An 18,710-nucleotide genomic window follows, 5' to 3' on the forward strand; every position below is an offset into this window, starting at 1 on the left:
ACCTAAAAGTCTAAATACAGAAAGCTTAACAAACATCAAGCGTTTGTCTTTGAAAATCGACGTTAGTGTTCCAATACATTTGGCAGGATTGTCCGTTCTATAAAAAGAACGTTTTAAGAGCTATTGCTTTCAAGAATTTTACTCCCCGAGGTCTTGAACTGATTTAGAAAGCTACTAACTTTTTTTATGAATCTTCATTTTTTCAACCTTCTTTAAACATTTCTTCTGAAGGCGCAAAATCTTCGAACAATGTTTTCCAATTATGTCTAAAATGGTCTCCTTCAGTTACTGATTTTTTCCATGGTCGGAAATAACATCTTTTTTCCACTAAGTAGTAGTCCTGACTACCTCTATAACTCTTTCTTACATTTGTCGAAAATGTCAATGTAAATGACTATTTTTTAGCTCAGGAAGGTATTTTCTCCTCGATTAGTCTACCTACTGTGTAGTACAGTACTTTCTACCTATTAAGAGAGCTCTTGCTCAAGCAGGGGCGTAGCTAGTGGGGGGAGGGGGTGGGGGTCACCAGTAGTGTAGAGCCAAAAAATGTAGATGGGGGTTTTAGAGCTTCCTCTATCTTGTATACAAAATGAACGTTTCAGTTGCTTTCGTTTTCTATGGTTAAATCAGCTTTCAATGTCTACCAGTTACTTGAGTAGATAGATTTTGAAAATAAAAAATTTGAAGTAGAAAATCAGCATCTATTGAGTTTTCAGTTATCAAGAGGGCTATTGAGGTCACACCTGAATGCAAATGTCAGAAAGTAATATCGGTGCAATCAATGATTTGATCCTGGCAGAAACTATTGATTAGCCATGATATTTTAAAATTACCCAGAAGAAAGAAGGGGGAGCAGCCCCCCTTTGAAAAGTAGAAAGGGACTGAGCCCCCTGAGCCCCCTGAGCCCCCTTCTTCTAAAGCCCTGGGTGTCACGTGAGTTTGTCGGTAATTTTCTTCACCTTTGTCTTCGTCACTTTCAGATTTTGTATATCTGCATAGTGTGAATTTGTTTTTGATCCACATTAGGCCATATAAAGTTAATTAGTTGATTCTCATCAGAAGTGTTGCAAGCCTGTCTCTAAATTATTGCAAGATCCACAGAATGTGCAAATGTCTTCATCTTGCGCTGTGATGTGGCAGATGGCGAGAAACCTCTGCAGGTGTACCACAAGGATCAGTCCTTGGGCCTCTTCTGTTTAATTTGTACATTTATGATTTATTCTTAATGGCAACTAATACTACAGATGTAACTTAGTAACTACTGATGATTCTACGATTTTTGCAGCTGTCAATTCGATAAAGGTTCAGAACGGATAGAAAGGATGCTCTTGTTTTATCACTGTAGTTTCCAGAAAACTTTATGAAATTGAACGGAGGGAAATGTCATCTTCTAACTTTTGGGACAAACCAAGATGATATTAAGATCAAAGTTGGAGAGGCCATTGTTGAAGAAAGCTCTGAAGAAAAATTGCCAAGGGTGATAATAGATAAAAATCTTAATTTCAAAAGTCACGTCTCAAATTTATGCAAAAGAGCCAGCGTAAAACTGCATGCCCTTCCTAGAGTATTGCCACTTATGGGTTCTGATAAACTGCCCCTCCTAATGAACAGTTTCATAAAAGCTCAGTTTAGATGTCTCAATGCTAAAATGAATAAAATCCACGAAAGAGCACTCAGAATTGTTTATAAAGACAGTCATGCCGACTACGAAACATTGCTGACATTTTTATAATGCTGTATTTATTCACCAACGCAATCTACAGTACTTGATGATGGAAATATACAAAACCAAACATAACCTGAACCCTATGCTCATGAGTGAGGTTTTTGAAGCAAGAAAAGTACATTATGATTTGCGAAATAAAAATAATATTGGCATTCCAAAAGCCAGGTCAACTTTTTATGTTATATAAACTGTGAGATATTCAGGTGAATAGCTGTGGCAAACAGTACCTCAGAGAATAAGAGAGTCCCAATCATTGGCAACATTTGAAAAAGCATTAAGAGCACACCCTGTAGAATGCGACTGCAGATTATGTAAAATATTTATTGCTGGGTTAGGTTTTATTTAGAATATTATACCCTTAACATGTTTTAACATTGTACCATATTTTATACTAATTCTTCATAGATAGTTGGCCTTAATAGCTTCTTTACAGCTATTAGACTTTCATCTAATACGCCAACTGTACAGTAAATAAATTATTTATTACTATTATATATTATTTTATATACCTATCGTGTCGTTGGAACTCAGGCTAGTCATTGCAGACCAAATCGCTCTTACAAAACACAGCTGGCAAATCATAAATTTAAAAATACACAAATTTAAACTTTTTCGTTGCTGTCGACTATGCCATTTTCAGTCTTTGGCTGGCCTTTTGCGTAAGAACAGAACAAAAATGTTCCTCAACTCCCTGAGAGATATCCTTTGCCTTACGTATTGTTTTATGTTGTAAAATGACAAATTTGGGGAGGTTGGATTATTTGAATTTTTAACAAAAGGCAATGCTAAATGTTTTAACTTTCCATAAAACTAAGACAGGCGAGACTTTTATATGAAGATATAAAATGTAAAAAGATCAAGGCGGCGCCGAAATGTGATACAGGCGCAGATGAGAATAAACTAATTAATTTCATATGGCCTTATCACATCATTATCTTACACAGTAGGAGCGTCTTGCCGACTATACTCTGAACAAAAAAACTTTCTTGTTATCTACAGACGGTTTAGGGGGTCTCCCTCATGGTCAAGGGTGGAGCCATTATTGGGACCCAGTCCTCGGGAACTAGAGAGCCTAGGTCTAATTTTAAAGGCCAAGAGCCCTGAAGTTTACCAGGTCGATTATTTCAACCATTATGAATTAAAACATAATTTCACCTTGCTCAACAAAATCATATTAATGTCTGGTAAGCGTTTACGTTCGAATTGCGATTTGCCCCCCTAAGCTAGACTTACTCCATGAGCCTCTGTTTCGTTATTGCCTCACTTGACGGACGCTACAACAGAGACAGTAGCAAAACAGAGGCTCATGGAGTAAGGTGCCAGTTACACTATACCGGATTGCTATCGGAGCGGATTAACTTTGATATCGGATAGGGGTTTGAGTTACACTACGCCTCACCAATCCGATACACAACGCTCTGATTAGCGGAGTGAAAATCACTCCGCTCTGGAGGTGATACGGAAATCACTCCGGAGTCACTCCGTAGCGGAGCGTTGTAGTGTAATCACGCGAATCCGATATGCTCCACTTTAAAACAAAGGATTTTCTTATTGTTTTCTGCTTGACGCAATTCGATCGATAGTGAACAATGGCGCTTTCTGAGATTTTGTTGCTGTTGGATAATGCAAAATCGAAATCATCAAAACATTTTTGTATTTGGATTTCATCTGTTCCCAAATTTTAATGAAGTGGCCCTTGGGCGAAAAACATACTTCAAAACATCAGATAGCAACACAATATCGCTATCCGTCCTACGAACCCCATAATTTATCTCTCAAAATAATGGTTGTTTTCGTTATTATGGCTATTGAAAACGAATTCGCAACAGCACATAGATTCGAAAATATCATCAAAAAATTTAATCTGGTGGATATTTTGTACCAGAAATGCAAAGGAATACAGGCTTATGAGCGAGCGGAGTGTCGTAGTGTAACTGCTACCCTAAATAACACTCCGGAATAAATATAACTCCGCTCCGATAGCAATCCGGTATAGTGTAACTCTAACCTAAGTCTACCCCTAAGCACGCCTGATACACTTTGATCAATGGAAGGAGACACCAACGAGGTTCGAACTTCGAAGGTGAGTTCGAAGGTCTTGCAGTAATTCTGAGGGTGCCACCAGGACTGGGGAAATTTCTCAATTTTTAGCCAGCTCTGAAACGTTCAAATTGTTCATTTCATCAAAAAATTTCCGCCTTTCTAAGGTTTTCCAAATCCTCCAGCAAATCCAACACGCAGTTGCAAATATCTTTGTGTGCCTCATCCGTATAGAGAAAGGAAATACTATGTTCACAACTTCCAACACAGTGGCGTAACGCACGGTGTGCACCTTTAAACACAAAACTAAGGGCCGCCATAAGATTTTTCGAAAAAAGCGGGTTTTTGGATAAAAACAAATCTTTCTTAATAGCATTCACAGCAACATTAAAGTGGGCGCAGGACGGGATATGATTTGTGAGCAAATACAACAATGATATAAGATAATGCATATGCATGTCAATTAGGCTTCCCCACATAATACCCCCACAAAATGAAAGTTTCAACTCGCTTAATTCTCACGTCAGAAAAGAAAAAGGAAAGAGCTGGTGCAAAAGGCCTTAAAGAAAAGATGGATAGTTTCGAATTTGTCCTGTTTATAGTCATGTGGGAAAGATTACTGCGTGCTATAAATTATACATCAAACGAATTTCAGTTGCCTAACTTGGATCTTTCAGTTGCGTCTGGGCTTCTAAACTGCCCAATTTCAGACAAAGAGCTACTTCGGAACTCTTCGCAGTCAGTGAGGATGACAGCTTCTGCACTTGCCAGTTCTTGGTGCTCATCTCCTGAATTTACCCGCAAAGTCAAGTGTTTCTTTGATGAACTATCTTGAGATGATGCGTTAAGTGATCCAGAAAAATGGCTTAAGGTCAAGGTTTTCTACAAAACAGTCGATACAGCTCTTCAATTGCGATTTAATGGGCAAAGTTTGGTAACAGACCTTTTCAGGGTTCTTTACCCTCAATTGAGAGATCATTTTCAAAACCTATATTGATTAAAACGTACTTAAGGTCAAAGATATCTCAAAAAAGACTCGATACCTTGGTAATACTGTCCATAGAAAATTCAGAAGCCAAATCAATTGATAAGACTGAGCTCATTGAGCGATTCGCACATGTCAATCTCGAAGGCATAAAAGAATTGGCATATAGAGCTTGAAAGTTCTTTTTTCTGATAACATTTCAAATAAAATCATATTCATGACGTTTTTTAAGCACTTGTGAACAAACTTTAGCATAATTTTACGGAATTTGCATTGATTACGTTTCTTCATCTAGTTCTTATAATATGCTTCATTATTAGGACCACATAAGGACAGGAAGTTTAAAGTTATGTTGGAATTTGTTGCAGAAAAGCAGTCAAGTTATTCAAATTTTGACATTATCTATCAAAGTCTAATGCCGATTCACTTTTGCGAGTTAAATCAGCTTAAAATAAGTCAGATTATTGAATGGGGCCTTCTAATTGGTCTATCCAACAAATCGGACTCGTTTGATTGGTTGAAATAAAACCTAGTATAAATGTAGCTGGTTTAACTGTGCCAGTGTGAAGGCAGCATAAGGAAACATTTATTATTCACACCAACACAGACTTGTTTGATATTTTGATATGAAGTTTCACATTCAAAGTATTACGGAAGGAGAGGAGTTGTTATTTCATTTTATGTGTCACCATTAGAGAGCATAGAAATATATTGATCTATGTTATCTATGCTGGGTTTATCGGGAAAACCCCAAAGAGTGAGTGATTAGGCTCTACAATTTGACTTAACCTTAGTTAAGTATGGGGGCCCCAAAACACGACTTTCACTAAGGGCCCCACACTGCTCCGTTACGCCACTGTTCCAACATCATCCAACTTTCTTCGCTTGCCAGCATTTGTGCGGGCATAGCAGTTGTGCGTAGCTTAGCATAGTTTCTACAGACTATTCGTGCCGCACAAATATGCGAAAACTTGAACCTTGATTGGTAAGATTTGGTAAAATATATGCATAACAAAGAGCCTTGCATATTCGTGCGGTATTTATTATGTAAGATGTCTCAAGTGAAAATTGAAAAACAAAAGAGGGCTAGAATCTCGCTGCGGTTCGTTGATCCCAGACAATGTGGATTTTTGGCTTTAAGTTACTGGCAGTGAAAGCCTTTCGAAAGGGAACCTCAAACACGCCTTGAAGAAATACTGAAAGATTACGGAGAAAATCCAGTAAATCTACAACTACCGTACAACCACCGTGAAACTACGTCGAAACTACTAAACAACTGCAAAATAGCCAATCTGTGAGACAGTTTTATGTTCACTATAGGTAATATCTTTAAAGCTGGTTCCTTTTTTTGCCACTTTAACAGTGACGGATTTAGCGGAGAGGGGGGTGTAGGGGGTTCGACAGCCCCGTAATATTTCTGTGTCCTTCGGTAAATTTTGCTGCCATTCGGTAAAAATCATATTTTGGTAGTCAGTAGTAACAGAACAACGCCACGATTTTAAATTATTTATCTTCTTATCTTTTCACCTTAAACTTAAAAACCGAATTTTCAAAATCGGCATTTCCATCATTTTCCAGTAACCAGTGGGTGTAGTACCAAAATCCAATTAGTATCTAACACCCCCCCCCCCCCAAATTATTGTTGACCAAATCCGTATCTGCTGTTCAATAAATATCAGTCGAGGTTCTTAGACAATCTCTTGACTATTGATTTGTTTTAAAACAACTGTGCAAGTAAGGTACTACAGGATTCATACAAAGAAAGAAGTCTTAAGTGTCAATTGATAACATTTGAATAAAACTCAACAGAATAATTGACAACATTTTCAACTAAGTGAATGAGTTTTACAATAGTCAATCTTCTACCATAATGAATTTCAATACCACAATTTTCTATAAAATGTATTTCATTTATACTGAGAAAACTCAGTTGGAATCAGTAACAAATCAGTCATACTGAACATATATAGACCTGAAAGGTGACATTAAATGTCAACATCAAATTTCAATCCAAGCTTTAATTTTAATAGCCACCATTAAACAAATGAACACATTAGTAAAGGTCTCAGAGCTGCTTTTCAGACTTTTTTAAAAATGTTTGACAAAGACTACATAGAATTTTATTGAAACTTTTGCCATCTTTTGCCTCAGTTTGCTGATGAAAGTTGTCTGATGTTCACATAAAAAGTGAAACGTGCAGTTGCAACTTAGAACTATTTTTTTCTATACACCAAAGCATATTCATTATACATTTTGTGAGATAATTTATGCATTTCAAAGCAGTTTATTGGGCAGCATTAAAGTATTAGCAAGTTTTATTCTGAAGAACTTTCAATGATTCAATGATCAATTTTTATCTTTGTTGATTTGGAATTATAAAGCCTCTTTGTCAATTAGTTGAGGTGTTAAACCTGAATATCAATAGCTTTTAAGATACCTCTTGGGCCTTTATCTTTAACAAAAAGAGATATAACAAATGTGAATGAATTAAGGATTAAAATGAAAATCATTAAAACATTAGCACCTGAATGAACTAGGATGTAACTGGCAGTCCGGCCAAAAACCAAGCTGTAAAGCTGGGCAAACCATAGTAAAACTACTCCAGAATGTGCCTCAGAAACAGGATATGTAAGTTCAGCTGTATGGTCAAAGGCTGTTGTGTAATATGTAGCAAAGACAATCACTATCATCATGTAAGTACAGAATAAACTGTAAAATGATAACCTAAGATAGAAGAAAGTAGTAAGAACAGAAGTCAAGATAGTAAGTAAACAAGTTGTTCCTATAGTTATCTTCTTGTATGCTCTTGTTTTGTCAATTAATAACCCAATGACATAAGTGCTTGGTACACTGAGCAACAGACTAACAGCACCCATTAGTCCAACTTCAAACTCATGACCTGGAAATTGAGGAATTAACATTTCATTTAAAGCAATGAGATAAACTGATTCTAAGCCAAATATGATACCATGCAAGTGCAGAATTTTTTGGAAGTGTATGTTCTTTAAAAGTCTTTTGAATACAGATTCATTATCAGTTTGATGTACAATAATTGGGGCATTGCTAGGTATTTCCGTGAGAGGTAAAGGCTCATTGCCACTGATCAATTCCTCTGCATGATTGTTTTCTTCTATAATTTCTAAAACATCCTTTGCTGGTACATCCTTTTGTGCTTCACTGAAACTTGGAGCTGTTTTTGGTTTGTCTCTGACAGTGATTGTGACATAAATAAAACTCAAGGTGGCTAAAATTGCAACAGCCAGCAAGTAGTTTGCAAGATCATCGCCAATTTCTGATATGTTAGATCTGTTTTTAACCATAGCTGTTGGCATAAAGTAGCCCAGAGCCAAACCTACTGAATCAGCTGAAATCGCTATTGACACTGCTGTTGCTCTTTCCTTTTCCCCAAACCACAAAGCAGCTATCTTTGCAGGTAGAAATAAAAATGCAGAGATGGAAACTGCACAGAAAACACTCCCTGAAAGATAAGAGATAATCATCAAGAACTTCTTTATTTTACAAAGGTGATATCTTATAATTTCTGAATAACAACTTACAGGTCAGTTTCAATAACATAAACTTGTGAAACGATTGTACACAGGAGAGCTGCTTCAACAAAAAAAGGCAACCATCTATTGAGTCATTTTAAGCATTAAAATAAGTTTTTGAGATGCAAATTGTTATCAATAGTGTCATCAAGAAATTAACAGTGGGATGAAGTGCTGTTTCCTATGATGCTAAAAAAGAACATGGACAAGAAACAAAAATGTTGCTGTTTAACTTCACAAATATCATAAATGTAATATTAAAAAGCTCACCGACTAGCAAAAAAAGATAGCCATACGAAGATGAAGACACGCCGATGTATCGAATGCAGCTACCAAAAGCGTTCAAGAAACCAGCCAGGATGATGGTCAAACCAAGACCCTTCTTTTTCAAGAAGTAATTCGATGGAAACATGAATACAATAGGTATGATCGAAAATACAGAGGCTATCCAAGAGACTTGAAGCATATCAATGTTGTAGTACTTTCTAGTTATGTTACTTATCGACGAAAATGCAAACCAAACAGAAAGACTAGATATACTCAGTAGACAATATCCACCAAGAACAAACCATCTACGTTTGTACAGAACTGGCACAAAATCATCTGATTCTACACGACTGTGTTGAACAGTTGTGTTAATTGTTTCGCCTTCACTGGTGGCATCTACCACTGATTCAATATGTTCAGGAGTCATATTCTTCAAATGAAGTTTTTATATTTCCAGAATTCACTCTGTTTTTGTTCACTTCAATCCCAAGCACCAAGTCAATTGCAATCAAACCAGTGTGTCCAATGTTTTGCATTTGCAATTTTTGTGTTATTGCCCACAATGAATTGAATTGAACTTCTTCTGAATACAACAGCAACAATAACAATCTAGTTGTGTGGATAAAGTAAAGGTCGCGATAGCAGTCTGCTCGATAGCCTGCGTCGCAGACATCGCAGGTATCCGTGTTCTTGCCTTTGTATAGCCTGCGTCGCAGACCTTATTCTCCTTCAGAATATGGTCTGCGACGCAGGCTATCTGCTCGACGGACTCCAAGGAGTTCTTGCGGCGAAAAATCAGAGCTTCACCAGAGCAAAAAGTCTGGATCCGCCCCTGCTGAAAAAGTATCAGATTTTAAAAGAAATAAGAATACTTTATGAATATTTATGAGCATATATCCGAATCTGGCTACTATCGATAGTAGCGGGATATAGTTGGCCTTAATTAGCTTCTTTATAGCTATCAACCGTTCATTTAGTACGCCAACTTTAAACAAATTATTTATTATATTATATATATTATTATATACTCTCTCTAATCGAAAATGTACTCATGAAAATGTTCGTTATGGTCAATGTACTCATCCGCAGTAATTTCTGACGCAATCAAACTTTTATCTCGTGCTCTGAGTCTACCAGCCAGTGATTGAAATGTATCATCGGCATGTTTTGCCGATTATAAAAAAGGTTTCCCGCCAGATTAAGTGATGAATGAACACCGAAAATAAATAAATAAAAATATTCGAGATTCGGAAATCGATGGTAGCGGGATTCGGAAATCGATAGTAGCGAGATTCGGAAATCGATAGTAGCGAGATTCGGAAAGCATTAGTAGCGAGATTCGGAAATCGATAGTAGCGGGATTCGGAAATCGATAGTAGCCAGATTCGGAAATCGATAGTAGCGGGATTCGGAAATCGATAGTAGCGAGATTCGGAAATCGATAGTAGCCAGATTCGGAAATCGATAGTAGCGAGATTCGGAAATCGATAGTAGCGGGATTCGGAAATCGATAGTAGCCAGATTCGGAAATCGATAGTAGCGGGATTCGGAAATCGATAGTAGCGAGATTCGGAAATCGATAGTAGCGAGATTCGGAAATCGATAGTAGCGAGATCCGGAAATCGATAGTAGCGGGATTCGGAAATTGATAGTAGCCAGATTCGGAAATCGATAGTAGCGGGATTCGGAAATTGATAGTAGCGAGATTCGGAAATCGATAGTAGCGAGATTCGGAAAGCGATAGTAGCGAGATTCGGAAATTGATAGTAGCCAGATTCGGAAATCGATAGTAGCGGGATTCGGTAATCGATAGTAGCGAGATTCGGAAATCGATAGTAATAATAAATAATAATCAATTTATTTAAAGTTGGCGCTACATAGCTATTTACAAAGAAATGAGCTAATCCAAGCCAACTGTTAAAACTACTACATCAACTAAATACATACGAGATTAAATACATAAAATTTTAAATACAAAATGATCCATTAAAAAACTATAAAAACCTGAGCTATTTAAAAGATAGAATTACAAAAAACCAAGCTGTGGCACGAACGTCCTACATAGTTTGCATGTACAGTCTGTGCCATTCCAGCTTTTAATTTCTTTCTTAAACTCATTAATAGATTGAGCATTCCTTATGTGCTGAGGTAAAGAGAGCCAAAGACGCTGCCCTCTATATTTGATAGTTTCGGTTCCATAAATGGTTGTTCTTACTCTTGGTACCATAAATTCATTATTATTTCTCAAATTATAAACAGCATGACGCTCGCAGAAAATCTCCCTCATAAAAGGAGGGTTGATATTTCCCTTTGTTTTAAACATTTCAATCATAAGATTTCGCAGGTGTTTTACATGAATATTTACCGAGCCGTCATTTTCTAGCAGAGTGTTGAAGCTAGAATCATAGTCTTTGTATGCAATTCTCAGAGCTCTTTCGTGTATTCTATTAATCTTACTATTCAAGTGCCTACTGTGGAACATCCAGACTAGTGGACAATATTCGAATTGGCTAATTACAAATGCTCTCATTAAGATTTTAAGTTTATTAGCGTCCATGTATCCAGATATGCGAGCGAGGGCGGTGAGTTTGCTACCAGCCTTCTTACATAACTTACTGATATGTGTCTCAAAACTGAGTTTTTTGTCTATCACAACACCTAGTAGCTTTTCCTCTTCCGAGTTTTCTATGATAGAATCTCCTACATTAACTTTAACCTGTTGATTAGAACTTTTGCCAAGAATAAGTAAATGACATTTTTTTGTATTCAACTTCATAAAGTTATCAGCGAACCATTGGATAGTTATACTTGAGTCATTCTCTAGCCTTGCAATTACATTATTGAGATTTTTATCGCACGCATATAGAGTTGTATCATCCGCGTAATTGCAGATATCCGTATCCATTAAGGAGAGAAGTAAGTCATTTATGTAGATGTTAAAGAAGAGGGGACCAAGAACTGATCCTTGCGGAACACCAAGGAACAATTGTTTGTAGGTACTGAATGATCCATTAATCTTAACTCTCTGATGCCTATTTTCCAAGTAGCTGTTAACAAGACACAGTGCTTCATGGCTGAATCCGTAAGCATCTAGTTTTGCTATAAGGAGGTCATGTTTAATACAATCAAAGGCTTTCGAGAGATCCATAAGGATTGCGCCAACATTTTCTCCCCTGTCTAAGCTTGCTTTCCATTTTTCAAGCATTCGAGCTAATGCGTGCTGCACATTGTACCCTTTACGAAAACCACATAAAAGTGACGATAAATAAGATTGCATATAATCAATAATCTGTTTATCCATAAGTCTCTCAAAAACCTTTGAAACAGTTGGTAATACACTAACCGGTCTGTAATTTTTCTTATTGGTTTTCTCCTCCGATTTGTGGAGGGAAGTGACATCTGCTAGTTTTAATAGGTCGGGAAAGACACCATTTTGAATGCAGTTATTGAAAATAAGCTGCAACGATTCGGAACAAATGTCAGAGCTATTTTTCAGCACTCTTGCGGGTATATTTCCAAAGGTTGTTGCCTTTTTAGGATTAAGCCCCTCAATTTCAGAGTGCATCTGTTCCACAGTAACCTCTTGGAATTTAAAGTAGCCGTTAATTCGAGCAAAACTGCGAATTTTCCTAATGCTAGGGTGTTTTGAATATTTCATTATAGCCTTTTCTATAGGATCTGATAAACCATTTGTACTTATGGTAACCTCCCTGTTCCCTGTCAGACCTAATGAGTCAGTAATCGATATAAAATAATCGTTCATGGCTTCTGCAACTTCCTTATCATTGGAAATCATCCTATTATTATCGATAAGGGTAATATTTGAGTTCGATCGACTTTTATCGGAAAGGACAGGTTTTACAGTTTTCCAAAATTTCTTGTTGTCTGTAATATCAGAAGTATTCAAATTTGTCGGAAATCGATAGTAGCGAGATTCGGAAATCGATAGTAGCGGGATTCGGAAATCGATAGTAGCCAGATTCGGAAATCGATAGTATCCAGATTCGGAAATCGATAGTAGCGGGATTCGGTAATCGATAGTAGCGAGATTCGGAAATCGATAGACGCGAGATTCGGAAATCGATAGTAGCCAAATTCGGAAATCGATAGTAGCGGGATTCGGAAATTGATAGTAGCGAGATTCGGAAATCGATAGTAGCCAGATTCGGAAATCGATAGTAGTGGGATTCGGAAATCAATAGACGCGAGATTCAGAAAGCGATAGTAGCGGGATTCGGAAAGCGATTGTAGCGAGATCCGGAAATCGATAGTAGGAGATTCGTAAATCGATAGTAGCGAGATCCGGAAATCGATAGTAGCCAGATTCGGAAATCGATAGTAGCGAGATTCGGAAATCGATAGTAGCGGGATTCGGGAATTGATGGCCGGGAATGGGGCTAAGAACGTTGCGGGAATTCGTGAATCAGGAGCCCTAGTGGGTACCCACCCACTTGACTCTCCGTAATAATAATAAAAACTTTTCAATTAAATTAACCTACAATCACAAACCTCCCTAATACATATGTAGTTTGTAACTGGCTAGCCTTGGTTACAGAATAAGACCAAAACAATCCTATAATGAAAAGGCAAACTAAGGAAGAAAAAAAAACTAATATTATATATATATATATGTATATAAATATATCAAAATGGTAGAAGGTCTGGGGTTGTCAATGTTTTGTTTCTACAACAAAGAATAAGTAAGTGGCACAAATGTGGTACGCTATGTTGGAAAGTTTTTAGATAAGATACGGTTTGTATTGTTGGTCGATAGAAAGAGAAAATAATAACAATAATAATGACGGATATTTTAACAGGGAAAAAACTTCAACAATTACAAGATTACTGTTATTAATGTTTGTCCTACAAAGAGGAAAGTGATTTAGAAGAAGATATAAAGATATTACAATTGCGGGTAGAAAAAGCACTTCAATGGTATTAACATATTGAAACTCATGCGTAGATATTATTTGTAATCTTGACAAAAGCAGATACATTGTCTGGGTGTAGATGGTAGTTCATTATAACTCTTTGCACCTGTGTTAAAAAGCCTTTCCTCCTCGTATTCAGTCCTTACCCGTGAAAGGCATGCTTTACGTGTATTGTTCCTTGTGTTCTTGCAGGTTACTTGATACATAAATTATCGGCTTACAGCGTGACAGACATTGTTATGTAAAACACTGTGTACTAACACGCAGGATTTGATGTTATTTTTTGGTGTTGTAGCTCTACATGTTTGCGTTTTGCCAATTATTTGCATCGTCCGATCGTGAAACGAGTTGAGCTTGTTTTCTTGCGTCCTATTCAATTTCATATTTGATATGCCGCAATAAGTGAGCACTGACTCTATGGTTGTCTAGCTGATTCTATGGTATCTTTGGTTCGCTGGCGAAATGCAACTTCGTATAATACAGGATACAGATAATAATACAATATAATACAGAGCAAGATGATACAGGAATCCAAAAAAACAAATGAGCCTAAAAGTCGCAATCTGTTGTAAGACATACATATTGAGAACCCCGAGACAAAATTCTTAGCGCAACTTGTCCCCAGCGTTAAACAATCTATGAGATACGAGACTTCTTTCAAATACATAACCATGAGATTTCTTTCAAGGTTATGTATTTGTTACATTAACAGTTTCTCGGAAGTAGAGTCTGAAGTATTGATCGACAGCGAAAGTATAGACGGAAAGTAAAGTGTGTTGGATGCAAGACATGCCCCCCGCTTTTTGCAAAACAAGAGAGCTTTTTTCAAAATCTCTTGTTATGATTGCTAAAATTTCAATTGAACCGCCCCCCTCTCCCACTTTTCATCCTGCGTCAGAGCCCATGGAACACTGACAGTTTTAGAAGCATCATAAATCGAAGCATGAAAGATATGCCATCTCGGAATAAGTTGTTGAGAAAAATCAAGCAACGTTTTATTTTCCAAATGTATGAAACTTCACCATACATTCATAAGGAGTTATGCCCCGAAATTCTCTTAATGTTTTACATTTACGGTCCGAAAGTACTGCACCCTTCGCCAAAAAAGGCCGTACATCTGCCAAAGTTTTTGAACTAAAAAAATTCAAATAGCTGTAAAAAGTAAAAGAAAGTTTTAAGGCGACAGTTCAAGCGGGAAATAATAGAAAATTTATCGAGGAATTGTAACTTAAGATATGAATTGCAAAAAAAATTTCAAGTTTCTTTTATTTCTGAACAGTATCCATGATTACGAAAACACGAAAAACGAGCTTTGATGATAGGTGTACCTGTAAAATATTACCAACAAAAAAGGTTTTCTTTGCACAAGCTTGGGGGATTTTGTTAGGGTGAATTCAGAGATACTTACTTTGTGCTTGGGTGTCTAAAAATGTTTAAATTCCTTACGGAGCAACCGAAAGTTGAAAATGAAACTCAGAGAATGCAACTGAAGCTCTTTTTGGTTAAAACATTGTAGTCTGCGCAGCTGTTTCTAAATTCCGAAATTTCAAAGCTGTGTTTAGTTGTTGCACTGTGATAAAATCGGGACCCTACTCTCTTTTTTTAAATTGCTCTTAATAGCTAGGTGATTTAGAAAGTGAAAACTATTTTTCTTTTAAAAAAAAGACAGGCCTTACAAATGCTTGCTTTTCGGAAACAAATGTTTATAGCCAATACCAGAAAAACTAGAGGCATATTTTTTTGTCTGTGAAAAACGGCTTAACATGCCTAGTGACCCTTTCTTGGGCTCCCCAATGATTTCAGCCCTTGATGCGATGTGCCCTAAAAATGATGTTCATACATGACACGCCCTTTCATCCAGCATGACGCGCCCTTTCGTCGGACATCTAAGCTTCATACCCCCCTAATGAAAATGGTGTAGTTTCGCCCCTGTCGAGTTTGCTCATATTGGGTGGGAAATTCCTATCATAACAAGAAGATTTTCTACATTTAATCAAGTCGCTGACCAGTTATCCTTAATTCTTGCGTTTTTATTGACAAGTGGTGATTTTGTAGGCTTTGGAGACAGTGGCCTAAATAAGGAATTCGTAAGAGTGGCGAGAAATTTGGATTCTTCGACAAAAATCTATGAAGCATTTAAATTCGTTTTCATAAATTTGAGCAAAACATAACGACATTAAAACTGAAATAAAACTGGAGATAAAGTCTTATAATATACTCAAAGCCAAGTGCTTAAATCATATTATTTGAAAATTTTCTCGTTTTCTTCTCTAAAAAGCCATTTTGGGCAACCTTTTTGGAGACTTGGTCAGATCTTTCAAAGGCTTTCTCTATGTGGGCCTAATGTAATAAGATAAACGAATACGATAATTGTAATAAAATGATGATAATAATAATTTAAATTCATCTTTCATCTAAATTTCATCTAACTAACTTTCATCTAAATTCAACTAAATTAATCTAAAAAACTTTCATCTAAATTCAATTACACTACAATTACAAACCTTTCTTTTACATAGATAGTTAAGGATAGGTAAGTCTGTTACAATCGGAAGTGCACAAGAGAGAACTTAAAAAACCAACTACAAAACAGTCAGCATGAAATTGAAAAGAAGCTTAAGCTCCTTTAGGAAACTGCAAAATGTCCATCTGCAAAGAAAACTTGACCAGGTCTATAAAGCTCTCTTTGAAGCCATTTTATTTGGAGCACTTTTTCCAACACCAACCTAGCCCAACAAACAAGGGATATGAAGCTAATAGAGAATGCCAAGTACAAAGACAGATGGACTTAACTTTATTTAGGATAGGGGGTGCTCAGGCTGTAGTAGAAACCATCAACTCAAAAAATAACTTGTAGCATAAAGATTGACCCAAAAAGTAATTTCCCTCACCATGTATAAGATATTTGCAATTTTCTTCCATCTTTAAACTTTTTCTTCCAACCCAAAAAAGTATTTCAGAGTTTCATGAATCCAAAGAAGTATTTGAACAATTGACTGATCCAAAAAAATAACTTTAGCCTCAATTCTAGACTCATAAAAGTAATCTGGGAACCCCTATCCTAAAAATATATGAATATACCTCCTGTTGAAATTTTAGTGATTTGCAACTCCCAGAATTAGGTTAAATATGCAAAACGAAGTTTCTACTTCTCTTTTTTACTGGAACGATATCCTTGACAACATTCGAGAGAAAGAATCAATCGCTCGTTTACGAACAGGGTATCTTTGGAACCTTAGAACATGCAGTACCAAAACTTAGACAATTTAGACAAAGTGTTGATAAGTTGATAATTTTCTAATTTGTTTTTCGTTTATTTTAGCTTAAATGTATTCGTGTATAGGCCTAAATATTAATAAAAAGATAAATATTGATAGGTAAACTTTCTTACTGTCGCTTATCAAGTAGCTTTTAAAGCTGCAACCCTCTGGATAGCTTTCCTGCTGTTTTCAAAAAAGCAATGACCTTTTTTCTTTTATATCTACAAATGTTATTGTATATGTAAGATGAATTTTGCACGTCTTTCAGATACATTGTTGCCCGTGTAGGACAGATTTGCTTCATTTGCTATCGTGCAATCTGATTACAATTCGTTGACGCCTATGATATGATCAGTTTTTCGGCCACCAAGCAATTGTTTATGTATAAGGTGTAGGTTATCAGGGGCGGCGTTACGGGATGGACTGGGGTGGACATGTTCACCCCAGTCTTTCTAAGATCGACTTTCTAATTTTTCCAACACTGGATTAAAAACATAAGGGGGTGTTAGTTTTCTTCTCTGAGATCGGAAGCTTTTTCATTTTGATGATCAGTCACGGTTCTTTACAGATCTTAGCTGACATAGACTATGGCATGTTGGATCATCAGTTCCGTACGGTAAATAGTGAGAAACTAAAATGAAGATGATCTATTACACGGGTTTTATCGTGCTTACCGTGTTGGTTCTTAGCGTGTGGTCTTGGCCTTCCTTCCTTGTTAAAGGTTTTTGGCAATAATTAACTTTAAAACTTGTTCCCAAAATTTTTTAGCTGTAAGGATAGCATAGTTGCAGCCCCACCTGTTACAGTTGCATCACCGTCTAGCCTCAATGTCTGGCTGATAAAAATTACAAAGGAACCCTCGTTAATAAATCTAAAACCATTGGTAGCTAAAAAACACCACTCTGAAATGAACTCTTATGTTACTAGCTTTTATGTGTGTAAACCTTGAAATTTATTGGGTAAATTTAAATTAAGGGTTTCAAAATATACCCTTGAGCTTAAAACGGGATGGGAGTGGGACTGTAAGAACAAATTTTGGTTTATGAAATGGAGCGGGCATCATTCTATGCAAAAACTATTCTAACGTCGCACAACATATTCTAGCTCATACCGACCCCTTAAAAATAAAGAATAATTTCCCTAGTTCTAGAGGAGTTTCCTTTGTAATTTTAACTGTAAAACCATTTCTATTATCTGACTACACCGAGGGAACCTCGAGTTGATACCGTGGCTATCCTTCGAAAACAATTATACGAAAATGTGAAAAAGAAAACATGGCGACAGGCCCATTTAGAACAGGAAACAGTTCGATGGCAGGTAAAGGTTTGAGCCCGGGATCACCCGACGAGAGTAATTTGCAACAAGCGAGGAAAGCTTCATCGTCTCAAATAACACCATCTGAATTGACAAGACCTTCAAATATTCAAAGGATATTACAGAAAAAAGCCCAAGTGAAGGCGTACCCGCGCTTGAAAAAATTAGAGAAGTTAGGAGTCTATTCCTCTTGTAAGGTACGGAAATCTATGATTTATGCTCAGACCCTAAAACTGACAACTTAAAGGAAAAAAATGGAGGAAGAAACGGGCTCTGTCGGTTACTTTTCAGTCTCCAATAATTGTCGTACTGTATGATGTTTCCATTATCACAGTTAGAAACATAAAACATTTTTGCACTGAGTTTCTTTCAACATTTTAATCCCAAAACTACCTTGCAACGCATTATTCCTTGTTTTAATTAAAGCAGCAAGGAAAAGGGAAGTAAATGCTAAACATTAAAACATTACTAATTTTGCTCATTCTGCTGCCCATTGGGTGGAGAAATTCTCTGGGAGCCATGAATTACCATAACAGTACTGGTAATATGGAATTTGTTGGCATACTAGTAATGGCACACCTTATGTGGGCCTTTCCTGGGGACCCAGGCTAGAGCCTGCGCCCGCACAAACCCCATGCA

The 18,710-nt window shown here is 36.8% G+C and overlaps 2 protein-coding genes across 3 annotated transcripts in view; one reads left to right on the forward strand and one right to left on the reverse strand.

Annotated features, from left to right (window-relative positions):
* Positions 1–5,663: 5,663 nt before the first annotated feature.
* Positions 5,664–18,710, forward strand: part of LOC135682648 (histone acetyltransferase KAT2A) — a 30,356-nt gene continuing 17,309 nt past the window's right edge. The window contains exon 1 of one of the 2 annotated variants that reach the window (XM_065197624.2): positions 5,664–6,071. Coding sequence is in view for 1 of the 2 variants with exons in the window: in XM_065197622.2 (XP_065053694.2) it covers positions 18,032–18,268 (237 nt within the window). In the remaining variant the exon portion in view is untranslated. Of the gene's footprint in view, positions 6,072–17,886; positions 18,269–18,710 lie in introns of those variants that run through there. The other variant, XM_065197622.2, reaches the window with a different exon arrangement.
* On the reverse strand, positions 6,530–9,259 carry LOC135682655 (choline/ethanolamine transporter flvcr2a). Its single transcript, XM_065197634.2, has 2 exons — positions 8,570–9,259; positions 6,530–8,229 (listed from the first exon to the last, which is right to left on the reverse strand). The coding sequence occupies exons 1-2, from the start codon at positions 8,991–8,993 to the stop codon at positions 7,157–7,159; spliced, it is 1,497 nt and encodes a 498-aa protein (XP_065053706.2). The 5' UTR covers positions 8,994–9,259; the 3' UTR covers positions 6,530–7,156.

The sequence above is a fragment of the Rhopilema esculentum genome, chromosome 16 (genome assembly GCF_057945365.1).
Source record: "Rhopilema esculentum isolate cy_ngs chromosome 16, ASM5794536v1, whole genome shotgun sequence".
NCBI lineage: Eukaryota > Metazoa > Cnidaria > Scyphozoa > Rhizostomeae > Rhizostomatidae > Rhopilema > Rhopilema esculentum.

Coding starts and splice junctions, on each gene's coding strand:
- LOC135682655 (XM_065197634.2), bottom strand. CDS start 8,993: ATGACTCCTGAACATATTGAATCAGTGGTAGATGCCACCAGTGAAGGC. Junction 8,230..8,569: donor CTATCTTTTTTTGCTAGTCG/GTGAGCTTTTTA, acceptor CTTATCTTTCAG/GGAGTGTTTTCTGTGCAGTT.